Here is a 26,208-nt window from a genome sequence, read left to right on the forward strand (position 1 = left end):
TATGCACAGTGTTCTTGCAGGCACTGTGAGTATTGAATTATACAATAGTGCTTGTATTGTAAGAAAGACCTACCTGGTATCAAGTGGCCCACCTGACCTTTAAGCAATTCTTCCATACACACTGTTCCAGTTCTCCAAGGAAGGAGACAGCAGCAATTATTTTAGGAAGAGATAGTGGAGTGGAGTGGAGTGGAGGGTAAGTGGGAATGTCCAAGGTGTTAGGTTGGAGTAGGGTAACTGCACCCCACTCTGGTTGCTGACACCTCAATTTTGGTCCTGGCCTTGGCATAGGACTACAGGTATTCATTGCAGGGAAGACTCCTGCATGAATACCATACTTACCAGAATGGGGAACATGCACTGTAGAGACACTGTCTCCCCTTGATTGTTGTCTGTGACTAAAGATGGCTCCAAAGAAAGAGATGAGACAGGACTAGATATTTCTCACGTAGTATTTTCTGCCCATTCTATTGCTGCTAGTTACAATGCAACAACAATGTTCTATTCTATTCTGCGCAAAATTAACTCCTAGCACTTGGTATAGTGTGCTACTTTAACTATGACACCCCCGACACAATAAATTCAATACAATAAGAACATAGACAGTATAACACAGATCATATACCAAAAGCCTACCTTTAAGGGAGTGTAACTAATGGATCTTAGAAATGGGGGCACACCAAAACACTACAATTAATGGGGGCTTGACTAATGAGTGCTATATGACTGAGAACACACGGAAACTTTTAAGGGAAAGCAGGCGTTACCTAAGCAAACACTGTACACAGGTACCATTGTGTACACCAAAAAGGGCAGGAAAATCCCTGAACAATGAATTTGGGTGGGAAAATAGTATCCAGGGTGTGGCCCCATTGTCAGGGATCAAGTGAATCACACCCAAGTTTCCCTGGTGGTCCAGTGCATAGGGAACCTGCAAAATGGCTGAAAATGGGAGAAAACTCCTAATAATCAACCGGCCTAATGCCTGAACTGGAGGCCTTGGGCCTAGTGCCCCAATAAATGTGCCACAATCCTAAGGCCTACTTATTTAATGTACTAACGGGTCAATCACCCAATTATCTGGTGCCCACAGGCCTAGCTTCTGATTATCTGGTGCCTATGGGCCTTGCGCCTATTATCAGGTGCTTATGGGCCTAACGCCCAACTATACTGGCACCCATGTGCCTAATGTCCGATTAACTGGTTCCTATGAGCCTAATGCCCAATTAATGTGCCCAAACATTGGAGGGTACAGGCCAGGATAACAAGTACCCGAATTGTAATTGGAAGAGGGCACAGCTGAAACACCTGAATCTTGCAGCTTACATTGGGGGAACAGTGATAGCTCTCTTGCATCCCACTGTTGCTGATTTTGTGGCACGCTTCCAGCAGTCTTCTCTGCTAGAACCTAGCCTCTTCTTCTCTGTCTCCACCATCTTCTCTTATTTTCTGCTCTCTGGCATCCAAATTTTCTGAATCTTACTCTTGTAGCTCCTCTAGTTGCAGCACTAATTGTCTCATTGCCTCTGACTGGACCAAAGTGAATCTTAGCAGATTTGCTTGATCCAGGGCCAAAATACCAAAATATGTTAAGTCTGCCGGAGGTTTACCTGTTCGATGTCGAGAAGGTAAGTAATCTTCTTTCCTTCCCTCCGGGGACCTCTTCACAGCATCTTAAGAAACAATATGATTGGGGTTAGCGGCATATCCCTACCATAAGTAGAAAATTACTTAGATCTTTGAATATGGAACAGCGACGGAATCTCATCCCACTTGGGCACTTAGTGAAGACATAATGTTACTTCAACCTTTACCTTGTGCTTTGGCTGATTATCCTATTCCTACTTCATCAAAATAACATTAAAGGACTGACTCAAACTTCTTGTTATTGCACAGGATTAAAGATGTCGGTGTCACAAGGAAGAACATGGCAGATAGATTTGTGCAGAAATCTCTGATTAGAACTGAAGTGACATTTTAGAGGTTAGTAAAATATTGTATCCCAGTTACCCTAAGTGCTTTTCTACATTTCATATATTCTGTATCAGGTGTATAATACTGCTACTGACGTTTATTGCCAGTTTTACATATATATATATATATATAGAGGATGTAAATTATAGAATTCCTCCAATTAAATACTGTCTTGACTTGCCCCAACCCCCAATCTTACATGATCAACTTGTCTGAATGTGGTATTTGGAGAGCCGTCCCTGGGTAGGGTGGCACTGCAGGAGGAGGAATTCCCCTGAAATTGTGCAATTATCTGAATATATAAGAGAAGGGTGATGTGGTCCATAATATGGATAATAATTTGAACCCTTGCATTAGTATTGATGGAAATTTGACATCATGCCCTGTACGTTTCTCAGGAGGCCAGTTACGTAGTAGTGACAAAGCTGACTTCTATACAACTTTCTAACATTCTACTGCAATGTGTGCATGTACTTATGTTTCATTATGTTCCTCTAAACCCTCTGCCATTTTCTTATATGTCCTTTAATATGCTGTTTTTAAAAACACTTGTTAATGGACTACTTGCTCACCAATAGTGCTGGAGAAGTGGTTACATTTAACTTAGAACTTGACAATGAAAGCAAATACCAACACGCCAGTGACACCTACCCCAAATGATGAATTCTATTTTGCGCATGATCAAAATTTCGAGGGAAGACTATCAATATTGATCTGTGTGTGGCCATTTCTGACCACATTAAAAGGTGACAAAGAAGCTGGAGGTGATCCACCTGCTTGACCCCAAAGATAGCCAGCTAAATCTTGTCCAATTGGTCAGCCGCATGAGTGACCAAAAATTTAACAAAGATCCCGTCGAGTTGAGCGACAGAATCACACTATGTGTAGCCTCCTTTAGTAACAGTAACTATATATGGTATCTATGTATTCTGCCCGATCTGTAGTATTTTATTGTGTGATTTTTTTATTTGGTACATAGAGTTTGTGAGATTATGTTTCAAATATTGTTTTCTGGGTTTTTTTCAAAAGTACAATCCTTAACTCACGAAACTCAACTATACAATTTGAATTATAAAAACATTAAAATCCCTTCAAATTTCTCTAGGATGTGTAGTTTTAGAAACATATGTTGGAGATCTCAAGGCCCTGCTTGGAATTGTAATTTTTTGGGGTCATTTTTGAGTATATCACTATTTTGATTTAGGGGATTTCTGGTCATATGTGCTACTTATGCCATGACTGTGGGACATAAGGCTGCAGGGTTCCCTGTTAATAGTGGGAAGCACACCAGACTGTCTGGCACTTAAGCAGGTCATGGAATTGTATTTATTTTTCATTTATGGAGCTTTTCCCATTCTTTTCAACAGCCATTCATTTCAGTGGGGTTTCTCCATGTAGCGCAATCTATGGAAATCACATTGAACTGAATGGGCTATTGGAATGAATAAGAAAGCTCTAAGACAGTACTTCCTGTTGGAAATAGAAAGCTGTCCTAGGAAACCTAGGACATCAGAGCTGTAAATGGAACACAAGAAGAATTCCAATTATCACTCTGCTCAACTATTTATTTATAGTTTCAACTATTATTTTATAACAGTCCTTTAGCATTATACAAAACTTTACTGCCTGGACACTTACATCTTCCAGCAACAGCATCTTTAACAGGTTAGTTAGTGGTGGGGGAGTGAACAGGGACATAGCTCAGCAGTGGGCAGAGTGTGCTTGAGCGTAACAGAGTTTTGGCCAAAATGAAGCATACGGCAGTTACCCGGAGTGATAGTCAAAGGTGGGAGCATAATACAAGCACTGACTGGCAGTAAGTACACCCCCTGCAGTGATGCATGTCTCCCTTTCTGGAAGCTTTGAGAAGTCCCTTCAAAATGTGCCTATGCGGCACTCAAGATTCAAAATTCACCCCCGCCCCACGATCATTACCCATGGCATTCAAAGTGAAAGCCGTGGCGCTCATGTAGAGTATATATATATATATATATATATATATATATATATATATATATATATACATATTTGTAGTAAGAAGCATCTCATGATATGTCCAGCTGTACAACCTTGGCATATGCTCCATGATTATGTCAGGAGCAACAAGTGTAGCGTAGAGAAAGTGTAGGGATGTTGCATGAAAGTGTTAGTAGTAAATACTCAAGTTGCATTACCTTATGTCTACACAATATAATAACTTAATGAACTGCCATATACACAGAGTTACTAGTGTCTGGTAGTACGACCTCTTCGCCAGCCCGACAGGCCCAGCAAAGAGGTAAGTGAATTATAATCACTCTGGGTCGGTATCTATGGACAGCTGACCATTGCACAGCTGTCCCGGTGATAGTTCATTGATAAATTGCAGTACATTTTGATAAATAGGAGCCTGTATTAAACAGGAGGGATTCAGTTATTTTTATGGCTCCTGACTATGCTCATCTAAAACCAGTCTTCTTGCACTAACATAACTCACAAATGTCCTGATTTAGGAGCGACAATTCTGATTTTGGGGGACTATCCCACCAGCCTGGACATTTGTCCCGACTGCAGTATTATAAACCTGAATTAGAATATATAAAATGTAGAAAATGTTTGGCGATATGTCACAGTGGAGCACCATGAACAGTTCCCATCAAAGGAATATTCTAGGTAAGTGGGCAGGGGTTGGAAAGCCAAGCCTGTGGTAGGCATGGCCACCTCTTTGTTCCAATTGTCCAGATTTGGAAAATTATAGTGTTGGCAGTATCAGATAATGTAATGTTGGCAGTATCAGATTGTGTTCTAAATTAGAAAGCCCATGTTCATTTCATAGCTCTTCTTATTATGAAGTATAATAATGTATATTTATTCACTGCTATGATCTGTACTGAGAATGTGATATTGCATTTTCTTAAAGATAAGTTGCTTCTGTGTGTTTCTAAAGTAAACTACAGTAATAATAATAGATTATTAAGAATAAATACAAACTCACTGGGAAGCGTAAGTACGGTTGCCAACATTGTAAAATAATTTCCAGGAACACTTCACTGCTGAGCCAGCCTATCTAAGATCATCACAGCGCAGTCTTGACAGATATTAACGTACTACTGCAATCCCCATCCTAACATGATTACTCAACTTACAATTATATTTATTTTGTGATTTTAAATACTCCTCAATATTAATTTATAAAGAACAAATATAAAGAATAGATAAAGTTGCATTACATATACATAATAAGAAACACTGTACTTCTTAAGTGGTCAATATGGGAAAATAGTGACACTGAGACAAATATTTCCAGTGATAAATCTTTCAAACTTGGAAATCAGGGACAAAGGGTAACTATAGAGTTTCTAGTCACGCTCATAATGAGCATGTCTTCCAGTACGCAATGATCATTCACTGTATGAGTAAGTAACTCACTATCATTAGTTACTAAGGGGGTTCCCAGCATTGAGCCACTGTAGGTAAATACACGCACACTACACACCCAGCCACTCAGTCAGTCAGCAGGGTCACATGACCGCCGCTGTGCCCACAGTCAGTGTGCGGGGGCAGGCAGTTTAGCTGGGAGGAGGGGGGAGGGGTGCCTTTTGCTCAATCATTAAATGAGATCACAGTCTGGTACAGCTACAGGCGGGGAGAAGCAACAGTTTGCAGGAGACGGAGAGAGAGCTTTTATTAGGAGCAGATCAGAGGTAAGTACTGTGCAAGGGTGTGAGGTATAAGTATATGTTGTTCTTCTGTGTACAGAAGTAGTATTTGCATCGTGTCTTGTATACTCCGCTGTCTGTTCAGTAGGGTGTAACCAGACATGTAGTGTAATTCTGGCAGGGAGGGAGAGGCAGCCTTGCGGGGTGTAATCATGTTTAACACTCGGTTATAAAACTACTTCTTCACAACCCCTCTTTATTTTCAGATACGGCAACAGGATGGCTGTCGAAGGAGGAATGAAATGCGTGAAATATCTCGTGTTTATTTTTAACTTGTTGTTTTGGGTGAGTGACTTTTTTTTGTTTGTTGTTGTTGTTGCCCTCTTTCTTCGTCTCCCTTACACGTAGTGGTAACTGCTGCACCCCAGTCCTGTCCGGAGGACACCAGGGAACGCTGCTGTGTACTGGATTCCTGTAAGAGGTGGTGCCCGAGCTCCTGGCTTGCATGGAATATACTGTAAGATAAATAATCCCAAACCTACGTCTATCTATCTGATGAAGCCTCCCAGGTATAATCACATTAGCAGCAGCTGTTTGTCCTTGGTTCTTCTAACGTCATCTCACATGGTGACTGCTCCTCAGAAGCAACCTAATACTTCTACATTTAAACATCTTTATTTTGAACAGTGTTATTACAGAATTGTATTAACTGATGTAATAAGTAAACATGTTTATGTTTGAAGCCTGTACTTAGCTTGTTGTGTTTGGTATTTTGTTTTTGAGGTAAATTCAGACTAGATGGGTTATGCAAGCTCATTCCATGTAAGGATTGAGTAAAGAGTATGCAAGAGTCTGTAATTATATTTGTTTTGAAATATAGGGCAGTGTCTACTGCACTGTAAAAAGGCTTTAACACATTATACACTTCTGATGTTATCCCTTTTTAAGCACACCCTGCATATGGTAGTGGGATAATATTTTAAAATATACTATTTATGTCTTAAAATACTTTCTAATTAAATTTATCTTAAACCAGTTCATTTGAATCTTTGTAAATGCTCAGCCACCCCAACTTGTACTGGATTAATACATTTCAGATTGGTGGTGGTCAACTTTTTCCTAGAAGACCCAAGAGAGGTTGTTCTCAGTAGACTTTAGAGGATATCTAACATTTAACAGACTGAAAATTTGTGCTAAAGCATTAACTTAAAGCCTGACTTTACAAGGTATTATGATGCCAAACATTGCCTGTATTTATAGTTTCACAATTGGTAGTCATTTCTACATTGGGTCCATTACTCTAATGCTGCCAAATGTTTAAACATTGTGTTTTCACTTTATTTTGGATTACTAATTGCATAATTAAGGCAGGTTACTTTGTTTTAGTCAAGAAAACCAGGTGTGTACATTTTATGTAGTCTAGATTTTACTTTCCCTTCCTAATCCCTAAATACAGCCTTTGCTTAAGCAAATGTAATATTAAAAGGCTTTCTGTATTTTGTATGTTAAATTAATGGCACATTTACATTAGTATACATTTTCTAACATGAGCACTCTTAAACTCAACACACATGCGTGAGGCCTTTTGGTTGTGGCCATTTTTAATGCAAATAAGTGCTGAGATTGTGAAATGATTCTGACAGTATATTGTTTAAACTTCCAGTAGGTCTGTTCCCCCACACTGTGGTTCTTGTAATATGAACTCGACTAGTTTGTGCTCTGTTGTACAATTTTAAACGCACAGTTAACATTTTAGAATGCAATGGTTTGAATGGCATCTTTGACACTTATTTGGCCTATTAATGTGATTTTTCACATGTGAAAAGGACAAAAAAAATATATGCTCATAGCTCTTAATGAAACCTCCTAGGAAGACACGTGAAAAATGCAGCAGTTCTGGATCTGAGAGAATTTCTCTGCCAACCTGCATGTTATGTCTACTGGCCCTTGTGTAGTAAACTTTGCCTTGACCCTCCCCAAATTACAGACCCCTACAAAGACAGGAAGTATGACCTGTAGGTGCTCATTTTCTAGTGACGTTGGCATAGGAATGAGAACTTTAAGGATTACACTTTTTTGTTGCAACAAGGCGTAATGCTGTAGTCACTGTTAGTTTGCTACACTTTTTGCTTTACTTACAATATACAGTTAATTACCTTTTAAAGTAGATTGAATCCATATGGCTACAAATATATAATTGATGCCTTCTGTACACAATTGTTGGTAAGGAAAAAAGGCACTTAACCTACGTTTTTATAATTAAACGGACTGGCACTGGGCAGCAGTGATCACATCAACAACACAAACCTGAAGTGGAAAAACCAAGTTTTTCCACTAGAGCTAAACAATTTAATGCAGAATGTCAAAGGCAGTGAGAGAAGACTTGTCTTATTTTTGAGTGTAGCTTATTGTTTACAGGGTGTTTCAAAAAGATGGACCCAATTTCAAAGCAATATTTCACGATGGCAATATTGTTACAAACGGTCTAATGAATTATCAAATTTTACTAACCATTTTATAAACGTGCCCTTGACCTGCTGTGCGGACGACATTGGGATGATGGTTTAAATTCGTCCCAAACGGCTCTGTGTCTTCTTACACTGAATTCACCACTGGTGTGATTTTGGTTTTTGAGGTCATTCTGGTTAGTCTCTAATGGTGGCACAAAAACACTGTTTTTGACGTATCCCCACTTAGCCAAGTCTTAGGGGCCAGTGCAACCTATCCAATGTTGAAGCCTGTTCATTTACAAAATGTCAATCCTGCAGGTGCCAATGTGCTGGTGCTCCATATTGCTGAAAATGAAGTCCTCAGAATCTTCATTAAGTTGTGGAAAGAGACTGTTTTGCGATTTCCCCAACCCCCACACCCCCCCCCCCTTCTCAAAAAGAAAGGGCCATGAACCTTTTTTGTGAGATACGGCACAAAACACATTCACTTTTGGTTGCCCTGTGCTCTTCCCCTTGTACAAACAGCCTGTTTCCTCAGTGTCCCAAACAATGACGAATACTCTTTGGCGAATCGATTGCACAATGCTGTTGAAATGCGCACCGCACAGCAACGCAATTACGGGTTCCGTCTTTCTGAACTGTAGAATGCAAAACGCCTTTTGTTGCGGAGTCGCCATCTTGTGAACGATTAATGCTAGGGGCTGTTGGAGCGCTGGGAAAAGGCATCTAACCAGAGTTCTTTGAAACTCTATGCCCCGCCCTTTTAAGTAGTAAGTGTTTCTTTCATGGGCAGTTTGTGGCTGCAGATATATAGCTATAATAGCTATATTAAATTGGGGGCATCTTTTTGAAACACCCTGTATTTTAGACACAATGTTCCAAATTGCAGAAATAATCCTTTATCCAGAAATCCACCAAGTACCAAGCATTTCACATAATCTTATGCCTCTTTTTCTGTTTTCCAGCCTTCAGACTGACTTCAGTTTCCGCATCTAAATGAAATGTATAATTTACATAGACTTCTAGCAATATGTGCAGTTATATTTGTCATATTGGACCGTAATTTTAATATATTTTATTAAAGGCTTTTAATTTGGGGGTGGGGGCATCTTCCCTTAAACTCAATAGTCTTCCTGTAAGTAAGGCCAAAAAAAGGCCTTGCAGTTAACTTATTTGAGCAAGCAGAGGCTGTAAGGGTTGAGACAATAGTTCCCTCAGCTTTTTTTTTTTGCCACCTCTTGGGATGTGATATTAAATGGCCAACTTTACTCTATATAGAACATCAGTACTCCCTTGATCCTCAGGGAAAGATGCTACAGGGATGAAGGGGGTGGAAGGATTGGCAACAATTACAATAAGGAATTAATGCAGAATTGGGAAATATAGAATACCCTGTAGGATGTAGTCTGACTTGGCTATGAGCCTATGCTTTATATAAAGCACACTGGTTGTTTGACAAGGTAAAGGTGTCTCCCACTTTTGGACTTTTCCATCCTGGAAGATTTAAGTATCCAGGCAGTAAAGTTTTGTATAATTCTAAAGGACTGTTATAATAGTTGAAACTACAAAATAGTTGAGCAGAGTGATAATTGGGATTCTTCTTGTGTTGCATTTACAGCTCCGATGTCCTAGGGTTCCTAAGAAACCTTTCTATTTCCAACAGGAAGTACTTCCTTAGAGCTTGTGTTCCAGACATTTAGACTCCTAATCTAAGATTAACAATTTGTGAAAGACCTTCCTATGATTTTACAATTTATATGGTCAGAGAAGCTGTCTGGTCATGGAGGTAACCTGGTTTTCTCTTTGAAAATGATGGGGGCTAATATTTGCTATATGAAACGGGTTCTTGTTTCATTCTTTGTTAGAAACATCAATAAAATGGTGCTTTCATTTTAATACAAATATTGATTTACATAAATGAAGGTGCTATTTTTAGCAGTGAAGTAAAATGCATTGGTAGGTCTCACTTTGTACCCAAATTACTTCCTTGATTGCATGCATGGTTATACGTAAAAGTGAGCAGGAGTTGTGTTCAGCCCATAGAAGACAGAAATTGTTACATGAGCTTGCTGGCAGTTATCTCCTGATGGGATAGAATCTTGATTGTGCTAGATAGTAAGTTGTGAAATTGTTGGCAATTTAGCAGGTAGTACCCCTTTCAACTGGTTGCTTGGCCCACCCACAGAATGATTGGATCTGTAACTCTTTTGGCCTCGGAAATTACGGTAGTCTAAATGGCCATTGGTGATGGAATCTCTTTAGGGGATTGTTTCTTTGTGTCTTCCTGAACAGTAAGTCAATCTCTCATGTACATAATGCCACTTAAAACTAACTTACTGAATCCTACCCATTTATCAATCTAAAAATAAACCTTGGATGTGCCACTTGCTGGATTTGCGTCAGCCCCCAATAGTGTAATGCCCACATGCCGCACTCCTTAACACTTCACCTGTTTCAAGCAAACTGGTTGTCCATTCCCCCTAACCCCATGAATTTTGCATTTGCAGATAGGCTGAGTGATAGGAGAGATGAATGCAGAATGACACTGTTACAGCTATCTGGGACCACAGCTGTTAAATCCATGATTAGTACAACTTTGTTATATTAAGTCTTCAACTCCACCCAAAATTACATTTTAGTGCTGAAGTTATTCTGTAACTTCATTTTTTTTTTCTTAACGTGGTTATCACAATGAAACTAGTCCTTCAGAACTGTGTAGTCCTTCTAGAACGTATGCCTGAAGATAGTGTGTATTTGGATAATGTTGCATTTGGTATACAGTATGTGCTTGATCTGTGAGCAGGGCTGAATTTCACAATGACTGGGCAGCGCTCAGTGTTTCACAGCATCCTGTGCTATCTATAGATCTTTCTTCTGAACTTCCTCTTTATCTGCCCTTGAGTAATGGGTTGTGCAGGTTTTTGTTTACTGACTATATTTTTTTTTTTTTTTTTTTTTTTTTTTTGCTCTTTCCTCTCCTATACAAAGCAGTCGCAGGCCAAGTTTAAATTTTGTAAAAAAGCAAGTTTATTTCTAGTGACAGAATAGCAGGGAATGTATTGAGCTATATGGTTCTCTTGTTCTGGGTGCAGAGAACACTGCCTCTGATAATGCCCCCTCATCTGTACTCACTGCTACTGTTTACCTGTGTAGACCAATCTGGTCTGATTAGAGGAAAACTTCTGTCATGCCCCATTTTTGTTTTTCTCTTCTATATGTCTTGTATAATCCTTAGCAGGATAAGTGTCACCTAATTAACCAGCATGAAAAATAGGCTGCTAAATGTTCGCAGCAGTGCTATTCTACCTTGACTATCGGAACACCTGTTTACTCAGGATAACGCCCATGTGTAAAGTAGTCTATTGCTTACCAAGTCAATGACATGTTAACAAAACAGCAATATATGCTATTTACACGTCACACCTTTTTAAATATGCAAATTTGTACAAAGAACATATCGTGATGATGCAACTTGCAATTGGCATAAACTGCTTTGAATATTTAGGCAGGTTCCAGTCTCTAACCGTTGTAGACGGGTGTAAGTCTGTGAAATACACACTTCTCGCTTTCACAGATGAATAGATCCATCATTTATTTATATGGTGCCACTAATTCCACAGCGCTGTACAGAGCGTACTCGCATCAGTCCCTGCCCCAATAGAGCTTGGTCTAAATTCCCTAACGCACACACAGATAGACTAGGGTCAAGTTTGATGGTGGCCAATTAACCTACTAGTATGTTTTTGGAGTGTGGGAGGAAACCAGAACACCCAGAGGAAACCCAGGCAAACACGGGGAGAACATACAAACTCCACACAGATAAGGCCATGGTTGGGAATCGAACTCGTAACCCCAGTGCTGTGAGGTAGAAGTGCTATCCTCTAAGCCACACAAAATTTTCCACATGTACCTTTGCAGAAGAGGTGGGGCCCATAGCGGCACAAATCACATTGGGTTTTTTTTTATGTATGGTTGAGAATTGAAGCAAACATCTGGTTATAGGCTATGGTAGCATTTTGGTACTGTGAAACAGTTGTCCTAAACCTTCCCTGTAGATGAGAACCTCTTGTAATTGGAGTACTTTTGCTGCTGACAGATGATTCTAGTTATGTTATGCCCACAACATCTGTCCACTGTATATGATCATCCAATTTGTTTTAATAGATTTTATATACTTCTGTTTAATCTCTTTCACTCTTACAACAGATATCTGACCCAAAGACTTATCAATATAAATGAGTTGGGGTTTGTAACTCTTAAGGGGCCTATGCACACTGTGGTCTAAAATCAGCCCAGTTTGCAGTCCAAATCGGTTTGGCCACAAGTTGCTTCATGTTTAGCCACCAAAAGACTGCCGATTGACATAATATGGGGAACTATCAGATGTTGGGACGGATGTGGTTGGACAATGTCTGCATCTGAGTGTATGTTGTCATCCTCACTGCACTAATGTAACTGTCTATGTATATGAATGGCAACATCTGTCCATTTGGCCTGATTATCCAGATGTAACAGGACTATATTGGTGTGGTGTATGCACAAGTTTAGGCTAATAAAAGCTGTGGTATGACTTGCCTGGGGGAGGCTACAAAATTTTCATCAACTAAACACTTGCCAGACTTAAACAGTGTTAGATTGATTACCTACCATTACATCATAACAAAGCCATGAGAGAGGCAAGTCAGATCCTTGGTTGTATAGGGAGAAGAGAAGAATCAGAAGCTGAAGGAAGTAATTCCACTGTATAGGCAGAGCTGGATTAACAATAGGGCTAAAGGGGCTACAGCCCAGGGTCCTCGGGCAGCTGAGGGGCCTAGCGACATTTCTCTGGTCTCTGACTGTCACTTGTTCAAGGAAAAATGGTAGGCAGCTAACGGCAAATGTTATGCTGTTAACTGCCTGCTGTCACTGTAGGCCTTACCGCGTAATTGCTACAGGGAGTGGAACAATGAAAGGAGGTAAGTTCATGGGGGGAGGGGCCTCACAGTATCCTTAAACCGGCCATGTGTATAGGTCATTGGTATGGCCCCATCTAAAACACTGTTCAGTACTGGAGGCCTTATCTCAAAGTTTATAAATACATTAGAGACTGTACAAAGAAGGGCAACTAAAATGGTGCATGGCCTACAGCACAAAACTTACCTGGATACCTGGAAAGACTAAAAGATCATAATTTGTATAGTTTGAAGCATAGAAGGGAAAGGGGGAACATTATAGAAACTTTCAAATATCAAGGGTTTGAACAGGATACGGGTTGGAAACATTCTTCAAAGGAAGATAAGTACTGAAACACGAGGACATGCGTTGAAACTGGAGGGAAGTAGGTTCAGAGGAAATTTGACACAAAATTACTTCAAAGAAAGGGTAGTGGATAAGTGGAATAGCCTCCCATCAGAGGTGGTAGAAGTTAAATAAATAGAGAAGTTTAAACATGCTTGGGATAGACATACGAATATCCTTATAAAGGATCAAATGGGGTTTGAGGTTACCATAGGCTGACAAAGCAATGGGCAGGCTAGATGGGCCTATTGGTTCTTATCTGCCGTCAAAGTCTGTTTGTGTCAAAAGAAAGTTACCTTGCTTATCTCCATTCAGATTTTAACTCCTAGGGGTATATTTACTAAACTGTGGGTTTGAAAAAGTGGAGATGTTGCCTATAGCAACCAGTCAGATTCTAGTTAGTACATTCTACAAAATGACAGCTAGAATCTGGTTGCTATAGGCAATATCTCCACTTTTTCAAATATACCCCTAAACTTTTAAAGTAAACCTTTCTTTCATTATAAAGAAACTACTTAAGGCATGCACTTTGTTGCCTGGTGCCTTGAGAATTTCCCATTCCCAGTCTGCTCCTGCAGTGGCTTGATATTGTGGAAGTGAGGAAAGTTTCTAGAACCAGCATACGAGTCCTTTCCAAACCCGGAGCTTGTCTCCTGACGGCGTAATTGTGGATCTTTTTATTTTAAAATCCATCTGGGAAATGTGAGAGTCCTATAGATTGTAAACTTGCAGGGTCCTCTTACCTCTGTTTTGTCCCCAATTGTAAAGCGCTATGGAATTTGCTTGCGCTAAATAAATAGATAACGAATGTTCTGTCTGAAATTATAGGAGCCTCAGGATTCTGTTTTACAGTCTCCTTATCTTTTGTGATATCCATAGTCCTCTGTGCCTGGTGACTGCCTAGATCAATATTTACCAATGTAATATAAAGCAGCTGGAGAGAACAGCCACATGAGAGCCTGTAGTCTGACTGGTGCCCTGGTTTAACCACTTGGCTTCTAGAAAGGAATGTAATGCGTCTTGTAGCCACTGTCATTTTTAATGTTAATAGAAGTGACACAAACACACTGGATATTCTCTAATAATATTTTGGAGATCACTGAAGGCCTTTCTGATGTATAAATGGAACAAGTAGCATTCTGAAAAAAAAGCGAACACCCTGAGAGTAAATTGCTGATGGTTATTGTAACGCGGAAAAACAATTGTATCACACCTGTTTCTATGCATTAAACTTTTTTACAGTAAGTGTCTCCACTGTGTAAAGGCTCTTATCCACAGGCATATACTTCTACTATGTAGGACAAAGGCCTTTAAAATAGTGCAGTTTTAATTTTTGTATACTATGCCACCCCCACCTTATAATGTGCGCACTGCATGTGGACAGTGGCACACTAGATCATTTTAGGCTAAATAAAAGTCTAAGCTATACGGTATGATGTGATTTATGTGTACTACACCTCTGGCTTTTTGTTAAAATGAGATTTCTCTTGGGAGTTAATGTTTGGAGGGGGAGTCATTGGATGGCATGGTAGTTATATGTAAACTGTGTTCTGCTAATGATATAGTCCAGTTGTTTAATGAAATGTACTGGTCCCTGGCACAGCTGGAGATTGTGTTGATCTACTGGTAGCTCTACGTGTAGCAAGGGTGGAAGTAGTCAATAGTGTAGGGAAGTTATTAGCTTGGACAAGGCATTGCCAAACCAGCATATAGATGGTGTAGATCTATTTAGATCGTTTGGTCGTGGCTTAAAAAAAAAATCAACTAGTCACAACTTGGTACAGTGCTGATACGTAATAGCTTATATTACAGAAATGTGGTCTTTACAATTGAGCCTGTATGGTGGCGCATCCACCCTATCCCCCACATTTGACTAATCCGCCTAAAATAAGTTTGTTTATATAATTGTGCTCACATGAAAAACTAAATGTGTTGGACGTTGATCATGGATTTTTGTTTTCCTACACAAACGGACTCCAAAGAACTTCTTGAAGCTACTGGAGAACAACTCTGCCACTGTAAACACTTAATGTTTCAATAAGCCTTTTACCTTTGGATTGACTAAACTATATCATTTGATAACTTTCAAGTCCTCTACACTTTCCTACGTTTCCCGTCCTAACAAAAGATTCCTCTGTTTTTTTGTTTTTAGTTTTGTATTTGTTTCGGTTATTTTAAATGGCAAAATGTCTGTTTTTGTTTGTTTTGTTAGGCTACTTTAGTTATCTATTCTATTAGGCTGTACATTCCTTTGCAAGATTTCACATGTAATAGAAGTGGCGGGGCCATTGTGTTTTCAGTGCTCCTAAAATTCTATTCCACCCCCCCACCCTTGCTCCCCAAAAATCTTTTGTTCTGTCCCGCTATAGACACATGGAACAAAGACCACATGATACTGAACTCTGTGGTGCAAGTCACCATTTCGTGAATTCACATGATACAGAGCCTGACCACAACATTCATGTGGTTGTCAAAGCTTTTATTTGTATGGAGTATATTCTACAATGTCTAGCCATCTCTTCTGTAGCTTAACTGGCGTACTGCTATATACATTTCATTTTAAAGTGGTTATTTGGCACTTTTAAAATGTGATTTTTGTCCCTAGTTCCCATCTCCATGTAACGGTGAAAGCTGTAGATCCCGGACAGTGTTTGCACACTCTGCAGAGTGCTGATCTTATGAAATGGTGCTTTTGTAATTCTGCTACAAATAGATCTTCACCAGGAAATTATACATATTTTATAATAACTCTTGCATGGACCTCACTTGACTGTTTGTGAGCCCTTTATAAAGCCGAAATACAAATGTAATTATTTGTCTGCCACTTAAATCTTTTTTAGAATCCCTGCCTGCACAAAGTTTGTTTTTTTGTTTTTTGTGTTTTTTTTTTTTTTTTTTTTTTTTTTTTTTTTAACCAACTGTCTTCTCATGCAAGCCAGTACCATGGGAGGGATTCCAATATTCGGGTACAAACGGTGGCCATTCATTTAAGAGTACATTTCTGAAAATAGGAAGATGATGATTAAAAATGGCAAGTCTGGCATAAAGTTTATACTCCACATAAATAAAATGAAACTCTTCAACTTTATTTTTAACTAAAACACAATAAAGATGTTAAAAGCACAATATCCTGTTTATCACTGGTAAAGGCTTTGTTCACAAGTGAATACCTGTCTGTACGGAGTAAATGCTTTGCAGTATGACAGGGCCGCATGTCAGATCTCCCAAGCTTCACAAGTTGCATTACTGGATCAGTCTTGGCCACCTGCGCGAGTGGACAAAATCCAGCAGTCAGTGCTGACATCCAGGGACACTTCCAATATTAGGCTGGCCTGTTGGAAGGTGGCCTACTGGCCTCATACACCTGTCCCTGGTGATTATCTTCAATGCTCAGTTTTAAGGCTCTTATTTGTATATAAAGTGGGTGTGTATATATAGATACATACAGATATTGATATATTGGGACTGAAAGTGCTACACTATGTAAACTTGCAAAAACAAACATGTTTTTTCCTAAATTTAATGGCCATCAGGCACTCCTTGCATCCAGTGCAAGTGTTTGTACATCAGCTTATGTGTGTCTCTTAGGGATTGAGTTACAGGCTTGCTAGTCACATGTGTAAGTTGTGATCAGCCAGAATAGTCCCCTGCAGCAGCACAGTGTAACATTCCTTCTGTGAACTGGTCAGACTGCTTAAGCAAAATGATTATCTACTACACTGATCTTAAACACTGTCACCTGACTGTGCGTAATATAGACTTCTTAGACAAATGATTGTTAGAGGTCATGTTTCACCTAAACAGCATTTTGCATAGTGTTTTGTGCAGTAAGACGGCCCTAGGCTGTATATAAGTCATGGGCCCCAAACCCACATGTCTGATTGGGAGACCACACAAGTTCAAGGGGCAATTAAGGGCAAAGATGCTCTCTAAAAGAGGGTTGAAAAAACCCCTGAAAACATGACCTGTTGGCAGCTTTTGAAGACTGGTGTGGAGCACCCCTAGCACAAACTATTTGCATGACCACTCTGCTTATACTATGTCACCCACCACTCATTAGGTACCCCACATGCTTTAATACAGTAATATTCTGCGCTAAACCTAGATAATGGAATAATATTGATCAGCCTAATGTGGTAAAAATGCCTTTATCAACTGGTATTAAATATACATTCAGTGGATTACAGGTCATGAGAACCATATACTGGGGTGTAAATGAATATCAAATATACATCATAGGTACATCATACATAAATTGAAACAGTCATATGATAAATAGGTGTCCAGAAATGTAAAAAGATCCAATTGGGGGGGGGAAGGAAAAAAAAAACCCAAAAAAAAAAAAAACCAACGACGGTTGCATATGAAAAACAGTCTCAAGTAGTCCAGCAGAATAAAATAAAAATAGAATGTCCAGGGGAGGGGATGGAAAGGGGTGATATTACTTGCGCTTGAACCAATCCAGGATGTAGCGATGATCCTCAGGATATCTGGTATAATCCGTGTGGGGTCCAAACTTGAGATGGGTGATCCTCGCGAGGATTATTCAGTGCATGATCCGGAGAATGGTGAGCTTGGAGAGCAGAGTAGCGAGCGGGATGTCGGCGTGCGTGCCAACTGTGGAACGCACGCTTCCTGACTGTCACGACCGGATGTGCACAAACCGGAAGTGATGGGTGATAGGCCGACGCGTTTCGTCACCTAGGTGACTTTTTCAAGGCAGTGATGTATGTGTAGGGGAGGGCGGGTCTTATATACGCTGTGCTGGAGTGTTCAGATCTTCTGAGTCACATGTTTTATGTGATTAGCGTTTCAACATAGTCTGTCCTTTGGCGTTGATAGGTGTAGATTGATCAAAAACGGAAATAAAACATTTCAAAAATACATATATCCAGAGGACTTGATTGTATGCAATACTTATATAAGTCAGAGTGCAGGACTAACATATATATATATATATATATATATATATATATATCACACTTGAGTAAACTAACATTGACGTAAAGCTATGGATTTATAAATGCAGGATACCGCATAATATATAGACGGAGGAAGGGGGGGAAAGGGATGGGGAAGCTGACTAGTCTTAATGTTTAGGGTGCAGTTTGGGTCATGTGTCTCACATATCCCAAAATGTGGACTTGTGTGTATATGACAGAGATATATCCATAATTATTGTGCATACGTATATATATATATATCATATGAATGGTACATATGTCTGCGATTTGGAAAGTGAACAATGACTACAATTAGATACAGTGTGAAAGAAGTGGTATACTTCTGCGTTAATCTAATGTATCGTTATTAGAACAGATGGGACCAAATATATATAGATGGTTGACAATATATGGCTGGTATTTTCACTATGATAGTGCATTACTAGCAATCATACGGGGGTGTTAGTTCCATTATAAGTTAGCGTCTGTTCTCTGTCACTGGGTAGGGAGATCACAAACTATTTGCATGACCACTCTGTGCTTATACTATGTCACCCACCACTCATTAGGTACCCCACACATGCTGCCATGTACATTGTGCCAATACTATCGGTTGTCCACAGCCTCAGTGCCAAGTGGCCTCTTTGTGCCTCTATTTCATGTTCCTTGGCTACTCATGGAATAGAGGCACATGTAAGATGCCATACACTGTACCAGGTAGCCTCACATGCGCTTCTCTGTGCAATATGCCATTGCCACTACAGGCAGATATACTTCTAAACTACATGTGGTTGTTATGGCATGCTGGGACACAGCAAGCCAAACAGATCCCCATGCCCTCATAAGGCTGCTCCATGGGGACACTTAATGTTACTGCTCAGGAACCAGTGTGTCCTTATCCAGAGGCCAATGGCACTTCTGTGGTGGCTCAAATTGGGGTCCTCCTCTGGTCTGCTTTCCGAGAGATTTCTTGATGTCCTGTGATGGTTACAAAGGATACACTACATGACATTAATAAGTAGCACAGCTCCTCTTATAGCTCCTGTAGGCAGTATTCAATTATCCTAGTATGACCAAAAATCACAAGTGAATTGTGTGTGCCACTGGGCAGCAGGTAAAAAACTGCACGGGACCCAATATATACCTTAAACCTTATTTGATCCCTTGTTCTTTACAAGGATATTCTTTAGTCTATCCCAAACATGTTTAAACTGCTCTACTGTATTGGCCTCACCACATATGATGTATTCCACTTATCCACTACCCTTTCTGTCAAGTAGTTTTTTTTTTAGTTTTGTTTGTTTTTTGTTTTGTTTTTTTCCTTCACTGACTGTTGTATATGGAGAATAGTGCATAAATGATATTTCTCTTCAAAGATAAAGAGGGATGGATCTTGCCAACAGTGATGCAAAGGGTAGAAGTTACACCTCTGTCAGTATCTGTTTTGTGCAGTTAAGAATTAAAGGAAGTTGCATGTATTGCAGTGGAAAGTATGAGTAAATGCCAGCTGTGGCTAGAACATTTGTTCTTTGATACTGTGTTTAATATTTTGCCTCTGCCTGTAATTGTCAGTTCTGTGTGCCCTTGGTGGATTGTTGGTAAAGTAAATACTGAGTAAGCATGGGTTGTTACTTGGGTGAACCTCCTTGGTACACATTGCAGTAGCAGTGTTAAAAAAAATAAAATAAAATAAAAATGATGACCATTCAAAACCTGGTCTTAACTGTTCCAGATCCTGTATGAAATGGTTGTATCCTCAGAAAATTAATTCTGTTGCAGGCCTTCAAAATTTGTGTATGTAATTTTTTTATTTGTTTTATTGTCCCAGTTATTGCCTGTAGTCTCTGCAATTATTCCGTCACCACATAAAGAAACTGAACCGATCTTGCCACTGACACAATGAGGTTTATGAGGAACGTTTATGTTGTGCCTGTAACATGGATTGGTGTCTGTATTCTGTAAATGCCATGCTATATTTTGGCAAGCCTCATCAGGAGTGGATTTAACTATTGCCCTGTTGGAGGCAGGTCTGCAATTATCTTCTATGCAAGATTATTTCTTAATGATCAAATACCTGGTTTATATTTTGAAAGGGCCATTAGTGTCCCTGTAGATAGTATAAACTATGTAAAGCCTAATGTATAGTATAGAAAGTTATCATTTAATCTTGCAGTTTGGCCTTTCACAGTTTAGCTGTTGGGGCTGTCCTGTGGGCTTTTGTAGTGAGCAGAGACGCTTTGGGAAGTCTCTGAACTTGTATCTTCTTTCTTCCTCAGTTCTGTGGCATTGCTCTCATAGCCCTGGGAATCTACGTGCAGATCCATCTGAACAGCTCACTGATTATCAAAAATGCCTCCTCCTCCGGCCCCGCCATTGTTCTTATTGCAGTGGGAGTCGTCATCTTCTTTATCTCCTTCTTTGGCTGCTGTGGGGCTGCGAAGGAAAACTACTGCATGGTGACCACGGTGAGATAGTGACCCACTCTTCACACTTCTCTTCTGTCTGGTGTACAATGCATAATTGGATGCTTATCTTGTATATCTTCCCCTTGACCAGTTTGCTGTCCTCCTGGCTTTGGTATTCCTTGTTGAAGTAGCAGCAGCGATTGCCGGATACATTTTCAGGGATAAGGTAGGCCTTCCTTGATGTATTAAGAAAAATCTGCATTGTGCTTCAGCTGCTGTAAGTCATGTGTTTATCGTTCCATTCTTTCCCCTGTAGGTTCAAGATGCATTCAAAGACGCCTTTGTAGATGGTATGGGAAAGTACAACACTTCTGCAGAAGTAATGAGAGGCATTGACGATTTACAGCGTGAAGTGAGTGGGTCTCTTCCCCCTCCCCTGTTCTTCGTGGGGTTTTTTTCTTTTGTCTTGTTCTCCACCACGCCCCGTATGGTGTCTCAAAAATGTACCTTGTACTTTTGTAATGCCTTTTTTAATGGATTGCAGTTCTTGAGGCTCCTTACTGCTTAGGCCAACACCTGTTCATAGAATTCCTAAGCCCTGGGACAAGGGTATAATCATGTTTTAGCTATGTATTAAACTTTTTCTGGCTGGCAAGGCATGCGGAAGCCTGTCTGGAACCACAAACTGCTAAATTAATACAAATCCAATCGCACTACAATCCAAATGAAAGTGAACCTATTCAAATGAATGTCAATTTTTGTTTGTTTAACAGCATTATGTAAAAATTCTGGAACTAGTGAGTTCCCGGTTACCTGCATAGTACACAGGGCAAATGTCTATCCTAAACAGATTGGCCTATTTACGCCAACCAAGCCTTGTCATTAAATGGAACTTATCTGTGTTTACTTCTCTAAGGAGCAAGTGAACACAGATAAGCCACGTTTGCTGCTTGCACACCTTCAGCTAAGGGAAATTAAGACTGCTTATAAAAAACCTACTTGTATTCTGAAAACCTCTGTATCCAATGCTAGTTTAGAATTGTACTCTAAAACCTTTTTATAAAAAAAAAACCCCCAAAAACTTGTGGTTTTGTGCTCACACCTGTTTTCTGTTCCAGTTCAAATGCTGTGGTGCTGCTAACTATACGGACTGGAAGAGCTATGCGCCTTATAAAGACAGGACTGATGTGCCTGATTCTTGCTGTGTGACTTTCTCTGTTGGCTGTGGCAAAAACATATCCAACATTTATACTACAGTAAGTAACATACAATTCTTTCCTTAAATGCATCAGGATCAAAATGCATTGTAGAATTGGTACAGAAGGAACCTTTCATTTCACTGCAAGCTTCATTGAAGCCTTCGCAAGCTGGTCATTTTGCCATGTCTGGGCAAAAGTTTAGAATCTTTAGAAACCAAGTGGGATTTTAATTGTTGGTAAGGTGAAGCCGGACATCAGTTGTTTGGCTATGCACCTTTCCGGCCAGTATGGTACAGAATCTCCACTTTTCTTCAATTTTATATTTGGTAAAAGCATTAAAAAATTTACCTTATTTAAATTATGCAGCTCCTTTTGGTAGAACACTGGGAGAGTTTTTAGAACTGCTCCTTTTTCTATTGGCTTACCATGGATTCCATAGGCAACATGTTGAGTAAAGTGAAGTCTGATATATAATACTTGCTCCTACTCCCCACCCTGCACACTAGAGGGTAACTGAATATGATGTTGCTGTGAACTGGTACTATATAGAAGTCTCCCCCACCCTCTTAAATGGCTTATCTAACTCTGCTATAAATGGCAGGTCAGTATCTTTGTGTAAATGATCTGTCAATAATCTTTGTGCGTATATAAAATATTTTAAAGTGGATCTAGCACTTACATTAGTTGATTTACTCTGTACTGCATTGGGTGTATAAATAGCACCTCTTTAAACAACCTCAAGGAGGACACTAAGTGTTTTAAACAGTGCCATTCCTTTAAGTTTGCTATATTTATACCTTTTACCAAATATATGTATCTTGCTCTGAAACTTTTTTTTCTTTTTTTTTTTTTTTTTTAAATTTCCTTCCCCCCCCCCCCCCCCCCCACTCCTTCGGGTGTACAACAGCGTACAGCGTGCACTAGTCTCCCATGTACACAGCATAGAATGGATACAATCACAATTGGAGCTTCTTTGACACTAAATTATCTGAAAACTTAGACTGTTTATGCCACACAAGTCTATGTGCTCCTACTGTAGTTCACTTCAAATATGCAGAGACATTAGGTACTCTGTACACAAGTACATCTGTATATTTGTGAATTTAAATATTGTCTGTTTTAAAGTTAATATAGAATTGAAACAATTTAATATAGTTTGAACAATTTCTCTAACTTAAAGTACTTTTCTCTAACTTTCTCCCATACAGGGTTGCGCAGGCAGCATAGATTCTTGGTTTAGAACGAATGTGGGCATTGTAGCTGGAGTGGCCCTGGGTATTGCTTTCTTTGAGGTAAGTACATGTTCTTTGTGCTTCAGTATTATAAATGTTGAGTGATGTCCTATTTGTAAACATTAATAAGTGTTGTGATGCATCATATGGGTGAAAATCACCTGACAAAATATCGGTCTGACTCGAGCTTCATGGAATTCTTTTCCAACTATGCTCTTTAGCCACTTACATATCCAAAATTGGACAATTCTTTTGAAAAACTTTAAACCATGTTGCTATGTATACCTAATAGGGGCAGGTTGCTATAGGCACTGGCAGATGACGTTCTCTGTAGAGCTGAATAGAAGAGCTTTATATTCAGCTGTTGTAGAGCGGTGTCTGCCCTTTAATGCACTTTTTTTCCCTGCATGGGAAAAAGTGCTATTCAGTGCTTTGCCTGTTGGTTCAGTTCAGACCCCGTCTGCTTACATTCTTATTTGCTAGGGGTAGGTTGGATTAATAAGTGATTGTTGAAAAGTGAATAAGCCCATTAAATTGCTGAAGTTTATCTGTCAAACAGAAGTCTGGTCACACTGGTTTGGGATGCAGTGGTTTAGAAACTTGCAAACTACAAGCTTGCTACTTGTGGCAACTCTAGACATTTGGCTGATGCCACAGTCCTGCTCCCCTTTTAAAACACACTTTGTTGGTGTGGTGCCCTCAGGAGGGAACCTGATTGTTTTAATCTTGGAGGTGGAAAGAAAACAACTTTTCCTAACAATGGTATGGTCGGGTTATAAAGGGACTGAAATCTGTAACAGCCAATCAAAATACTTTTCATAAGTTTATATTTACTGATTAATCTCTGATTCAGAGTTCTACTACAGCAATTGCTGTTTTATGCTTTGTAACATCCTCTCAACAGATTGCTGACACTTTCCTCTTCTTTTTTTTTTTTTTTTTTTTTTTTTTTTTTTGTAGCTCTTGGGGGTAATCTTTGCCTGCTGTTTAATGAAGGGAATCCGCAGTGGATATGAAGTCATGTGACCTGTTGCTCTGCGCTAGACATGCCATGATGTTACATCCCCTATTACCATATTAAGATGGAAATGCCAGTTTGTATCTCTGATTTGTAATTAAGTTTGCACACACCACTTCCTGACTTGATATGACAAAGCATGTTCCTTCCTGTGTGAATTGGGTTAAAATGTCTTTCACTTAGTTTTTTTTATTTTTATATCTCAAGAAAATCTGTACTTATTGTTGTACTGTACCTGCCTGGTTGTGTTTGGGGGTTTTCTTTTTCTTTGTTTCTAAATTAAAGTTTTATGATATCAGTCTTGTCAAAGATAATGTATATAAAAAAGCCTGGATATTAGAAAAAAAGTAAGCAGAATGTAACTCATTTAGTGCCTTATTGCAATACTTTGCTTCTCAAGTAAAGTGGACTGTATCAATGCAAAAAAATGATCTATGTAAAAAGTATGTAGTTGTGCCATACATTTGTCAAGAGAACATGCCCTGTAATTTTTACTAAATCGCTATACAGTCCTTTTTCTTTCCGGTGTCCCAAGTTTCCATTTCTACCAAGCACAAAATGTAAAATGCCAAGAATAAATTGATTATAACAGCTCTCTAGTCCCAGTTTGATCTATTGGCTGAATATTCTCAACAACTGGTTTATCTACCAATAACCACCCTCACCTGCAGAGTTGGATAACTTGGTTCCATTTGCTAGTGTGCATGTGGTGGCTGTCATGACAACTGTGTTATGTGCTGCTAAGGGTGTGTTTGTCTTCAGTATTTTATTCATGAAAGTACAACTATTTACTGTCAAAGTGTTTACCTCTCCTCTGCCTAAGTTCTTTGATTCAGGTATGTATGAGAAATGTAGAAGAGGAGGTGACTGCTAGTAGGTGATGACCCCAGTGTACATTTTGTATTTTTGTTCTTTGACTGAATTACTGCCGTATGGGAGTTTCAGATCATTGTTTAATGGGAGTATCAATGATTAAGGGCACAATGGCTTGTTGGTTTAACACTCTTTATAACCATGATGAAGATGCTATAGATCCTGTTGAAAGTCCTTTCTTTACTTTGTGCCCAGACAACAAAATGTATTATGATATCGTGAAAACAAAATTAGAACTGCAGCGAGGGGACAAATGTGTGTTTTTTGTCTTTTAATAAATCTGGATGTGCTATATAAATAAGTCATTGCATCTAATGACTGGTTCTGGTAGCACTAACTACATCAGTTCACACAGTAAAAAATTACAATTGATGGAATGTTTTTGAGAAAAGTAAACCTGTGTTTGAGCATGGTTCTTTTATACATATTATATATTTTGCATATTTCTGATATTCTGTACTCTAGTGCACTATGGTTTTTGTCATCTGCATTTACCATTGCCCTGACTGAGAGGAGGTTATCGCAGTCCCCTGTCATTGGGTCTCCTTCATTTGGGGTTTATTGTAAGTCTATCTACAATACTATTGTCAACTACCACATTTCAGTGACATCATGTAAGACTTATGCTGTAATACTTCACCTGACTGTATAATCTATACAGCATGGTACACAAGAGATCTACACAATGGTAACCTCACTGGGATACCTAACTAGTGATCAGACTACAGTATCCCTTACTTGCCAGTATCTAGCTCCAGAATTTCATTTGAAAAAAAAACCACTTCATTTAGGTTGAACAGATTAACCATTGTATCTTTAATGTGTAACTTTAGTCACGAGACACTCTAATCTTTAACATACTCATCCTTTATTATATATTCTGTTTTTGTGTTTGTATTGTGCATAACGTATTTCTGCTATTAATGGTTATCTTCCTATCCCAGTGTTTGCCCAATATCGGTGTATTGCGCAGCTCAAAGGGTGTTTTAAAATTACATTAGTAGGGGCATCAGGTGTGGTGGGTAATTCCATAGGTGGGTAGTGGTGTGGGAGAAGTGTTTGAAAGCATGTGTCGGAGGTGGTTCAGAGATGAGGGGGCAGTGGCATGTCTTTAAGGGCATGAGTGTTTTGTGATGTGTGATGACACAAGACAGCAGGCTTGGGAGAATAAGGAAGTTGTGGTAGTGTTGGCTCAG

General features: G+C 39.4%; 1 protein-coding gene across 1 annotated transcript; it reads left to right on the plus strand.

Annotated features, from left to right (window-relative positions):
* Positions 1-5,538: 5,538 nt before the first annotated feature.
* CD63 (CD63 molecule) lies at positions 5,539-24,730 on the plus strand. The gene is made up of 8 exons (XM_075199601.1): positions 5,539-5,657; positions 5,879-5,957; positions 20,562-20,750; positions 20,842-20,916; positions 21,007-21,102; positions 21,809-21,946; positions 23,098-23,181; positions 24,082-24,730. Exons 2-8 carry the CDS (start codon positions 5,892-5,894, stop codon positions 24,145-24,147), a joined length of 714 nt encoding a protein of 237 aa, XP_075055702.1. The 5' UTR covers positions 5,539-5,657; positions 5,879-5,891; the 3' UTR covers positions 24,148-24,730.
* Positions 24,731-26,208: the final 1,478 nt, after the last annotated feature.

This window comes from Mixophyes fleayi, chromosome 2, assembly GCF_038048845.1.
Source record: "Mixophyes fleayi isolate aMixFle1 chromosome 2, aMixFle1.hap1, whole genome shotgun sequence".
Classification (NCBI taxonomy): Eukaryota; Metazoa; Chordata; class Amphibia; order Anura; family Limnodynastidae; genus Mixophyes; species Mixophyes fleayi.